Source organism: Chlamydotis macqueenii, chromosome 25 (assembly GCF_036417535.1).
Source record: "Chlamydotis macqueenii isolate bChlMac1 chromosome 25, bChlMac1.mat, whole genome shotgun sequence".
NCBI classification, from domain to species: domain Eukaryota; kingdom Metazoa; phylum Chordata; class Aves; order Otidiformes; family Otididae; genus Chlamydotis; species Chlamydotis macqueenii.
In genome coordinates, this window is record NC_141580.1 from 1,718,958 (window position 1) to 1,730,400 (window position 11,443).

Below are 11,443 nucleotides of genomic sequence, written 5' to 3' on the forward strand. Positions count from 1 at the left end.
AACTTGCTGTTTCAGAGGCATCCTGCACGCACTCTTTCCTAGCCCCCTCCTGCCTTTCCTGCCTTTCTGCCCCTGCTAGCGTGGGGGACGTGAGCGCATCGTGCAACTGGCATCTTCCACTGACTCCACCTTCTGCACTGCTCTCCTGCAGCTCAGTTTAGGACACAATTTCCCAAACTCATGCACAGCTACGGCTAGTCAGAGATCAAGGATAACTCGCTGCAGGTTTCTGACTCGGTCCAGATAAGCATCACGTGCAGATCCAGTCTGGGGAACCCCAAATGCTGTTTTTACAGCAGGAGTTGAGCTCAGCCTCCCGTGGGAGCTTCCCAGCCTCTCTAGTTCCTCTTCTTTATGGGGATGTGCTGAGCAAGAACTGGATGCCTGCTCCACCAGGTCCTTTCCCCATACATTTGGGTTTTTATTGCATTCTGTGGGTGGCAAAAGTGAACCCAGCATGGTTGTGGGCGGGCACGTGATTAAAAGAAGTATCCACCGTATTTTTCAGATGCTTCCCTTTCTCTGGAAGTTTGTTCTGCATCCCCTAGCTCGAGTACACTTTGTCGCCCGTCCCTCACCCTGATACCTCTCTACCTGTGACAGTCCTCTCCTGCTTCACTAAGTAGAAAACCAGAGCACAAAAATTCGAGTCATTCCTAAGTAAAGCCAGCCTACCTCTGTGAGGTACACTAGTGTAAGCCAGGACTTGCTGGACTGAAGTCAGCTCAGTTCTGCTGATGGAAAACAGGCATATGAGGAACGTCTCAGCCCCCAGCACTGACTAATGCCAGGCAAGGAATAATTAAACCAAATTTGGCCCTAAGAATTGTTCCCCATCTCCCAGCTGAGCTGAGCTCCAGTCTAGCTTGGGACTTTATTTCCTGCCCACTTCCCCAAGTGCTTTCTCCCCCGACATCCTCTGTGTTTCAGGACAGAGGCATTTTCTGCTAGATCCACTTGGATATAAACAGCACAAAGGAAGCAATAAGGAAACTCCTCCCTGTCCCTTTCTCTAACCACTTCAGACATGCTGCCAACTTGCTGCAGGGTATAAATTATCAGAGATTTGGGGAGCTCCCTTACCTGGAGAGGCTTCAGCTCTGGTGCATCAGCGTCTGTCGGGGAGCAGATGCCCATTCCAGCGCCACAGCCATGCTGCAAATTACAGCTGCTCCAGAGTGCCTGTCCACACGGTTGCTTTTGGTCTCTTCACGAGTCAGGTAGGCTGGTTATCTATTAAATAGGGAGAGAGCACACGCGAGAGAGAGAGGGTGAGCACACAGAGGAAATCAGGCAGTTTCCTGTTTGTTTATCATGAACAAAAGCTTGTTTGGCTGGTCTGAATGTTGCTAGCGGGCTGGCCCAGCTGCTGCTGGTGGTGCAGAGCTCAGCTTTTCCAATAGCATGAAAGGAAGGAGAAGTAAGGCAAAGTCTCCCAGAAAGGAAAAAAAAAAAAACAAACAACAAAATCAAACCTCTCTGGAAGTTTGCAGCCACAGCAGAGCGGTGGGCAGGGAGATTTCACCTTGGCTTGTAGGGCTTTGATGTGTGAAGGTGGCAACCAACCGCTGCTCTTCGGTCTCAAGTGGGAGATGCGTTCTGGCAGCAGAGGGCTGCAGTCCCCCTCATACAGGGCACTTCGGTGGCCCCAGCAGGTCTTATGCTGCCCATTACCAGCAGACTTTGCCCAAAATTTGGTCTCTGTAGCTCAGATTTTGGGCTGTATTCAGCAAAATACAAGTGATGAGTCCGTGCTGCCATTACTCTTAGCTGCTCTGGGGCCGCAAAACTACAGGGCTTCAGATTAAAACGAACTGCCAAGCAGTTACTAATAGCAGGCCCTCCAGTGTGAATTCATTATACTAATGGTTTGGACCTGAAGAGTCAATGCTGCTTTCTAATGTCAACAATTTGCACCTCTGAAGTAATTCAGACATTTCCTAGACATTTCTATTGTTCCTCCCTAGTAATAAACTGGGAACGGCCTTTGGTGGGTGGGAAAGGGGTAGGAGGAGTGCTCACAGGGCTGCAAGGAGACTGGCTGCAAAGCCAAGCCCCCCTGGGCCCAGGGTTGGAAAGGGAGACAGGCATTTGCACCTTTCAGTGCACTGCCTTAAGCTAGAGGGGTTAAAACCGGAGCTGGGACTTAGAGATGCTCAGCGCAGAGTGAAGTGGGCATCAGGTTTACCGAAACAACCTGGCAGAGGGGCTAAACCTGCCTGCCCAAGAGGTGCTGCTCCCCAGACAGCTCCCGTGCCAGCTTCTCCTTTTCCTTCCTCACCCAGAGACCGTGCTGTTGTGTCTGCCCTTGTCCACGTCCACTCCTTTCGTCCCAGGGCAGGGTGACCTCCTCGCTCAGCTGTCCCGACGGGAGGCTGCGGGACAGACACCCTTTGGTCCCCGCTATCCTTCCCGTGCGGAATTGCTGCTGCCATCTGGTGGGAGAGCGCCCTGGCTGCCGGCCTCTGCTGCGCTTCACTTCGCATTCATCCTGCCTTCCGAAAAAGGTGACCTCCTCCCCGGCGTCCTTCCTGGCACGGTTAGCAGCAACGCTACAGCCTCCATCACTCGCCTGCAAAACACCCCTGGCCCCAACACTTTGGTGCTGAATGTGACAAATTTTTTTTGAAGATTGAAAGATCCAGGAGTACCTGGTGTGATGCTGGTGTGAGTCAGCGCTGGGGAGGGAGACCCTGGCAGAGGGGCATTTAATTCTGACTAGCAGACACCCAGACGCTGTCTAGGGCAGAGCCTTTCTCTAAGAAAATTTTTGGGCCATTTTAGCTGGGTTACTTAAGGAAGTGCGTGATTTCTCCAGCGCAGTAACAGATCCAGCCTTGCTGGGGAAGCACTGGATTTGTGCAATCACACTGTCCTTCCTCTGGAGAAAACAGATTTCAAACTAATTTGATGGGGGATTAAAAGTTGTTAAATATACTGAATGCAAATTGTTTTGTGCCAAATAGGTGGCAAAATGAAGAAAAACTGACCACAGAAAGTATTCCCCTCCCCAAAGCAAGAAGTTCTAGCATGGCTGCAATCCCTAATAAGCAGGAAATTCTTCAGTCAGCCTTGTGCCATGCATTTCAGACAGCGGGAATCCAGGCGCGACAGCCAGACCAGGGGCCCACCGGCTTTTCTGTTCACAGAAACAAACCAGAGGTTTCTCCATCTCCCTTCAAGTGGCATCATCTGGCTGCCTCCCCCCTGTGCTCACGGCTTACCTTGGGCTGAAGGGTCTCACCCAAAAGAGATGTGGCACACGGTGGTCGTGGAGTACTCCGCCATAGCCAGTGGTTGCTCCTCCAGGCATGGTCACGAGACAGCCCCTTCTCTTGCTCTCTCTAAGGATGAGGTGAAGGGGGAAGGTCTGCTGTTTCCGGAGCATCTCCAGCACCTCCGTACCGATGACTTGCAAAGAGCAGGCAGCCCTTGCAATAGCTCTGCCCTGCAGCGGGGAGCCAGCCCCTCCTCGGCCAGCGGAGCAGCAGGTGACGGTCTCAGGACGCCAGGCTGATCGCGGGCTTTACGCAGGGTCTCTGGCAGGACAGAGCAGGATCTGCACAACAAAACTCCCCTCTCTGCCCTCGGTACAAAGCCACACGCCTCCCTCCTGTTTCTCCAACCACACTCCACTTCCATGAGCGAGTTTTTGTTACTGGATTATTAAGAGCAACGAGGTTAGAAACACCAGAGAGGGTGGGAACGCCTTGGTTTTTTGAGCAGCAAGGGCAACCTGCCTTCACATTGCCCAAGCCTGAAGCTCTTTCTATTGCCCTGACAAGCAGAGCGCCGAGAGCGAGCGCTCACACCCTGCTAACACGTCCCGAACACTGCGAGGGAAGGGCTGGCATCCTGGGAAGCTCAGCCTTCAGCTGCCTTCAGTTCAGCCTTGGCCAGGAATGCCAGTCCTTGACTACACCACCTCAACCTTCTGTTTCGGTTTTACATTAAGGAGTCTGCCAACACCCGAGAAGTTTGGCAGAGGATGGCAAGCGGTGCTCACTCCCTGCTGCGCAGCTCTCAGAGCAGCACCCATCCAGCAAGCCGAAGGCTGTTTCCTCAGCCGGCATCCCTGCGCAGCCCACACAAACCTACAGCCTGATGTTAGCGTCACCGTTCCCGTCTGGAGCCAGATCGCTCAGCGGTCCGCACGATCTGTAAGGCTGAAAAGCAGCTGTAAGCACAATATAAACAGGGGGTCCAGCGAGCACACACCGGAACGGGTACAGGTTCAGGAGCAGCTTTGAAGTCCGATGAGTTCATGGAAGCTCTAGGCATTAAGTGAGGCAGAGCGAGGGTAAAGGAGCAGTTAACAGCCAGGGAACATGTGTAAAAAGAATTACACCCAAAAGCAAAGGAAACAGTGATTAATCAGACCCAGGAGCCACTGGTAGAGCCTCAGACACCTCCTCAAGAGAGACTAACAGCAAAAGCAGCAGGAAACACTCCACACTCCACTGAAAATGCAGGACTGGAGGGAGAGGTAATGCAGAGCCACAGAAGCAGAGAAGGGATTTCAGACACACTGTTTTGAGCCCAGCACCTGGTGCATGAAACTAACGGAGAGAAACACAGGAAAGGCTAAGGGGGCTTTAAAAGGAGCCCTGGGAGAGGAGTGGAAGCTTCCTTACAAGCATCTGAAGCAGTAAACCAGAATAAAGAACAAGAGCACTGGAGGGGGAAGAGGTCTGGAAGTTATTTGGGAGTTATGGACCTGACTGCTCAGCTGCTTAAAATACTTTGCAAGCTCAGGCACCTCATGGCCGCAAGAGCCTACCCTGCCCAGCAGAAAGGAGTACTGACAGGTCCTGAAGTTCACTGTAGGCTGTATCTGGTACAATACACCCCCATTTTCTTCCCAACAGCACGGTGTTGCATCAGAAGCGCACCCTGGAAAATGCAGTAAACAACAACCGGACCTGTGCGCGGAAAGCACTTAAAAGCCCTGGCAATAACCTCAGGATGCTCTCAGCTTCGCCTCGTTGCAGGAGTTCAGCCCAAGAATCACGTTTCAAACTTAAAGTTGTTGGGAGCAAGACCTATTTGCCTGTGCTGACTTTTATCCAAATAATCTAGCACAAGCATGAGGTGTCTTGCTCCACTGACCTGGCCCTCATTCTTCTGAGATATCAAAGGGGAAAAAAAAAAAAAAAAAAAAAACAACAACCAAACCCACACTACTACACTTGGGACTGTGACATTTATTGAAGGCTGGTTATACAATCTCACCCATCACATCCTCCTCACAATTCAAGTTCCCTAGATAAAAAGAGCATTGATGTAACAGAGAATTCTGCCCACCCCCGGCTGCCTGAGCCCCGGAGCACCGAGTCGTCCCCTCTTTGTCCCAGGTGCCACCTGCAATAGGCCGACTGCTGCTCTTCCTGACCTTGGTGAAAGAACCAGTGCTGCACAACAGGGCGAGCGGCAGCAAACTGATCAGTGCACAGCGGCAGGGGGAGACGTGGAGATGTCCTGTTTCCAGCATGTACATGAGAAGTATTTCCTGCAGAGGAAGTATCTTCTCCTCTGTGCCTGAAATCCATCTCCTGCATCAAGGGAATCTCCGCTGTTCTCACCCCCAGCCACAATCCACTCGATCTGTACCTCCAGCTGTCCGTGCTACGGCTCACAGGCACAGCAGAGCCACTCTGACAAGCTGAGATGTCCTCTTACTCTCAGCTGACACCTGAAAAAAAGACTGGCTTGACTGAAGAGCGAGCCCCGAGCATCCCTGTTCCATAGTCCAGGACCTGCAAGTCTGTAAGGACCCTGGCTCAGCCAGCCTGAAGGCACTGGAGCATCGCTGTGAAAGCAGCTGGATTGGTACAGCACTCTTGTGGTCAGGGAGTCGCCTGGGCTACCTGTTTGTCCCAGGAGTGAACAGATGAAAACTCTGCTCCTGCTGCTCAAACTGCCTGGAAAGGGGCAATTCTCAAACCTAGCTCAATGGTCAGTGGAGCCACTGCTCTGACCGTACGTGGGAGGAACGCAGGTTTGTTGTCAAGAGCGTTTAGTTTTATTTGATTAATAATTCAAAAATGGGTTGAATTATATTTCCTCTGCTTTTACCAACGAGGAAATTGCAAAGATTCTTTTGGAAAGGGCTGATCTGGTAGGCAGAGGTGACTGAGCTAGCTAAGGCTGCGGAGCCAGGTTCACTGCGGCAGCTGGAGGAGCACAGACTGTCCAGAGGGCAGGTAGGTGATGTTGCGGGACCGCGAGAGCTGGTACGCGATGTCTTCAGCTGCCTCCAGCTTGCGCAGCTCAATCAAGCCATCCCCTGCAGTGGCCAGCGAGTTGGCAATCAGCTCGGCTGCTTTCGAGTCTCCCTCAGCAGAGATGACAGCCGCTTTCTTCTGCTGCTCAGCCTGACGGAAAAGAGATGAGAAGGGGAATAAGCAACAGAGAAAACAAGAGCAAAAGCGGAGGAAGATGCCGTTGTCATGTTTAAAATATAAATTCCCCCCTCACCACTGCCTTGTCCTTTTCCCCAGCAGGAGAGCTAAGACAGAAGGTGATTTTATTTTAAAGCTGTATTCTGTTAGGTTGAAAAAATCTTGAAATTGCCTTATCAGTCTTAGCCTCATGAAACATTAACCCGCCTAAGGGCGCTCCTCGTGGAAAATTGTCAAAGATTCGAGAACTTCAGTGGAGTTAAAACCAGGTCCGACTTCCACTGTTTAATTGTACTTGCTAATTACATTCATCTTACTGCATTCACTGGATTAATTCTGGGGGTAGTTGCAGGTTCTTGCCATCCCAAAGAGCGTGTGTTCTCAGGTGTACCAGGGTACTCCAACACAAAACTGTTCCCGTGGATGCTCACCGAGATCCTGGGTGGATCTGAGATGATGTGGTCCTGCATGCAGTCAGTAACACTCCTAGGACACAGGCCCCTACGTCCACCATATCCAACACCACGGAAAGCTTTGCCTACCCTCTCAAAATTCACAAACAGCAGGATCACTTTGGCTGCGAATCTCAACCCTCAACCCCATTTCCAACTGCCCGGCCTCCTGGACAAGTGGGCGAGATGTTTGCTGCAAGCTAGAGTGGGAAGGAGATACCAGCAAGCGTCGCCAGGTTTCTCAGAAGGCAAGGTACCTTTTCCACAATGAATCTGGCTCGCTCTGCTTCTTGCTGGGCCACTTGCTTCATTTCCACCGCCTCCGTGAACTCCTTGCCAAAGGTCAGGTGGGTCTGCAGGGCAGAAATCAAGCAAAGTTCACAGTGCGGACAGCTTGCAGCAGTGCTGGGGGGAGGCAGCCTGCCTGAATCAGTGAAACTGGAACAGAGATGGAATGCCAGTATCCCTAAAAACCCAGGAACTGGGACAAGCAGGCCTCCCCATCCAGTTCTGAAGTCTCAAGGGAGGCACCACAAGTGCAACTCCAGCCCAGCAGACCCAGTAACACCAGTACGCTCTCCTGCCACCACCACCTGCTCGAGGATTGGCAGCAGGAGCCTGCTTGCCCAGCGCTCCCCTCCCAGGGCAGGCAAGCCCGCTGTCTGCCACGCCATCCTGCGCCTTTCATACTCCACTATGCACCGGCGTGCTCAGCCTGGGCTGTGTGGACAGCTGCAGGCTCCTGGGATGGGACAGGGGAAAGGTGACTTTCCTTCAGCAGCCTGCTCAGTGGAAAGCACCAGAAACAGTCAAAACCTCACATTTTGCAGAAACAAAGTCGCTTTCCTGTTCAAAGCCAAATGAAAGAGCCCGTTTCCCTTTTCTCTAAGCAGGCTTTTGAGGGAAGTCCCAAAACAGAGAGGGAGAGGTGCATGTACAAGCCAGATTACAACAAATTTAATTTCCAAAGCTTTTCCGGAGGTCAGAGGGAAGAGCTCCCTCCTTGAATCGTCTTCAAAGACTACAGAGCCAGGAGAATAACTACTACTTCACAGAAAAAAAAATGCTATGAGAAGTGTACATTTGCAGTGCCTCCTCACGCCTTCTCCCTGTCTCAGGGTGCTCTTGGAACAGCTGCCTTTTCCAAAGCAGCGTGCAGCCTGATCCATCACCCACAGAAGCCTTTGCTCTGCATTTTAACTATAAAAGCCCTGCGACAGTGAAGTCTTTGAATAAATCAGTGCAGCAGAGCCTTCAAGGGCTTGCTCAAGGTCACAGGCAGCCAGCAACAAAACCAGGGGTTCTGACTTGAGCTGTAACCATGCAACTGCAGACAGACAAACGTAGTCCACGTGTCCAAACTTCCAGCCCACTCTTCTCTGGCCATCCCCCGATTCCCTTCTCCATTGCTCTTATTTGGGCACGCTCCAAAGAGAAAAGCTGAAAAGGGAGAGCTCTTACCAAGGACACATCATCCAGAATGAGCCCGAAGGTTGCTGCTCTCTCCGTGAGGTCTTCGCTCACTTGCCTTGAGACCAGCTCTCTCTGAGTGATCAATTCTCCAGCGTCAAAGCGAGCCTGAAATTGGGATGGACAACAGTGAGAAGAAAGCTCCCAGGAATGACAGATTCTCTCTTTGCACCCACGAGCCCCAGAGTTCTCCCAAAGCTAGCAAACACCCAGCTGCCCGGGCGTTTGAAGTAACAGAAAGACTGAAGGACTGGGAATTTAAGTGTAAGCCAGAGCGGAGGTTGTCTGGGTGAGCACTCAACGCAAAAGCTGGACTGTCGTAGTTCAGCCCCGATCGGACCAGACTACGCAGTCTCTCTCTCACTCCCCCCACTTCTTGCAGCCGGACTAAAGCTGGTTAGTGATTATTTGGCTGTCCCCCTGGGGATGCTTCCAGACCCAGAGGTCTTCAGTAAGCTGAAATCTAAGATTACAGGAGAAGTAAAAATCCCCGTCTCCTGCCTGAGACTCCCAGCCTGAAGAGCAGAGCTAACAGCTCAGAGCAGGTAACGAAGAAATCTCTTTCCATCCACAGATGATCCAGTGTGAACCAAGTCACACCAAGCAGTCAGAATGACTGCGACAAAGAATTAGCACAGCTACAATTAGCTTTTCTGGGTGGCCCAAGAGAGCCTGGGGGGTGGAAAAAGAAGCCTTGTTCTGGAGCACAACATATTCCACACTTCAGCGTGTTCCTCGCTGCTACAAAGGGAAAAGAAAGCTGACCAGCAGAGCCTGGCAGCTCTCGTCCTGTCCTTACCACAACAGACTTCAGGATTTCAGTTGTGATTGAGGGCAGGACACGCTCGTCGTAGTCCTCTCCAATACTGGTGAAAATCCGTGGTAACTGGGCAGTCACTGGTCTAAACAGGATACGCAACGTGATGTTCACGTTCTGTAGATCTGCAGGAAGAGAGTCCTGAGTTTAGTGGCAAACCACGGGGACAGGAGATATCCTGAAGCTGTCCTCTGGAGGGTAATTAAGTGAGAAAGAATAAACATTCCGACTTCTTTTTGCCAGCAAAGACAAGTTATTGTTGCTCCCCTTTCCCCTCGAGATCCAAATCCTCCTTACAGGTAAGATTTAAGCCTCAGTTTGTTTGCCACGCAGGGAATTCCTTGCCCTGCTGTAAAGGCAGATATCGTGTTTAAAGGGGAGACTCACAGGAGTGAAGGAGGGGTCCTTTAATCCGTTCTGTAACTACAAAGACGGATCAAACCATTCCTGACTCTGTGCCAAACTGGGCTCGGGACACGTGGAATCTCCACGTCCAGAAGGAAAAAAAGTTATCCTCAGAGCGTCTGGTTCTCTTCTGGTTTCTGGGTCCAAACACTCACCTTTGCTGCCAGTGATCACAGGAATGTTACGGGGGCGAGAGCGGCAGTCGAAAATGATGGGCTTCTGTACCCAGGGGATGAGGAAGTGGGTGCCTTCTCCTACCACCGTGTCCTGGACCCCACGGAATCGGTCAAAGATGACAGCTCTGTGGCCCGCATCAACTAGAGAAGACAACAGCACGTCAAGCGCGGTTTCGCTACTGCCATTTGTTGTACCTGCACACCCCAAAACCTGCCCCATGGAAACGGTCTACTGGGGACAGTGAAAGCCTTTTACTGGAGGAGACTGGTGACATTAATTTGATCGTGGGGAACAACAAGGCAAAGAGAAGATGCAGCCGTGACTGTTGGCCCGCAGTCTGCTCCCAATTGGCAGCTTTCTAAAGAAAATCCTCTTGCCTGTGCAATGCAGGAGGTATAAAACAGCCCGGCACAGCTTCACGTCCGTTTTCCCCCGACGCCATTAGCAGTAAAAGCACAGCACAGCCAAGACACTGGCAAAAATAATAATAATAAAAAAAAAAGAGAGAAAGTGAACTGGAAGCGCTCAGCTTCTCCCACTCACCATTGTAAAGAGCGGAATTAACAACTCCACCTGCAACAGCCAGCCCCAGGCCAAGCTTCCCAAGGCTTTCAAACACCTTCGCAGCCATTTCACACGTCCAGTTCCAGCCCCTTTAAACAGTCCCTCCTGGGGGGGGGGGGGGGAAAGAGAAAGACAAAGAAAAAAAGAGCGTGTTAAGCACATGAAACAAGGCCGGGGGCCCGCTGTGCAGGTGCGGATGGAGCCGAGGATTATCCGCCCTCCAAAAAACCTGCGCCGGCGGCATTCCCCCCACCAGCAGCCACCTCAGCCCCGCGGGCCGCTCCACCCGCACACCTCACGCGTCTTCCCCGGCCTCAGAGCCCGCGGCCCCGCAGCGCCCCGCGTGTGCGGGAAACACCCTCCGCGCTACCCCGGCTGCCCGCTCCAGGCCCCTCCGCACCCCGAGCCCGCCTCCTACAGCTCGGATCCCCCCCGCCAGGCCTCCCGCTCCCGCCCAGGCCTCTCGCCGCCGGGACAGGCGCCCCGTGAGCCAAGGCCTGCCTGCCTGCCTGCCTGCCTGCCTCCCCGCCTCCCCGGCCCCGGCCCCGGCCCCGGCCCCGGCCCCGGCCCCGGCCCCGGCCCCGGCCCCGGCCCCGGCCCCGCACCTACCGCGCCCTCCCGCCCCGCTCCCCTCCCGCAGCGCCCCTGACCTCCACATGAATCCCCGGCCGCTCGCCCCAGCGCGCCTGCGCGCCGCGCTAAGACGCCCGCTTTTCATTGGCCCCGCGCCTCTCCGCGGCATTCTGGGATGCGTAGTTCTGCTTTTTCATTCTCTCTGCCGAGCGGCTTACAACTCCCGGCGAGCCTCGCGGTGGCCGGCTCGCTGAGTAAGGCCGCTTTCTATTGGCTATCCCTGCCCGCGGGGCCTCTTGGGAGCTGTAGTCCTGGCGTCGGGAAGCCACGTGAGGGCTGCAGCGGGGCGGCCTGGGCCGGGAGCGGTGCAGGGGTTTGGGGGGGCCCAGAGGTGCTGCCCGAGCACCCAGGGAGAGGCGGGCGCACAGGGGCCCCTCATTCACTCCCTTAGTCCCTGCCGTGAGCCCCCGCTTCGGCCCAGCAACCCCAGGCGCAGGAGGGCCGGTGCCGCTAGAGGGAAGCAGCGCTCTCCCATCGGCTCCAGGAATCCGGATTAAAAGGGGAAAAAAAAAGAGATGGGGGAA

The 11,443-nt window shown here is 53.4% G+C and overlaps 1 protein-coding gene across 1 annotated transcript; it reads right to left on the reverse strand.

Moving 5' to 3' along the window:
- Positions 1-5,184: 5,184 nt before the first annotated feature.
- On the reverse strand, positions 5,185-11,019 carry PHB1 (prohibitin 1). The gene is made up of 7 exons (XM_086766793.1): positions 10,937-11,019; positions 10,266-10,391; positions 9,701-9,862; positions 9,123-9,265; positions 8,315-8,431; positions 7,111-7,206; positions 5,185-6,374 (listed from the first exon to the last, which is right to left on the reverse strand). The coding sequence occupies exons 2-7, from the start codon at positions 10,351-10,353 to the stop codon at positions 6,162-6,164; spliced, it is 819 nt and encodes a 272-aa protein (XP_086622919.1). The 5' UTR covers positions 10,354-10,391; positions 10,937-11,019; the 3' UTR covers positions 5,185-6,161.
- Between the last annotated feature and the right edge of the window lie 424 nt (positions 11,020-11,443).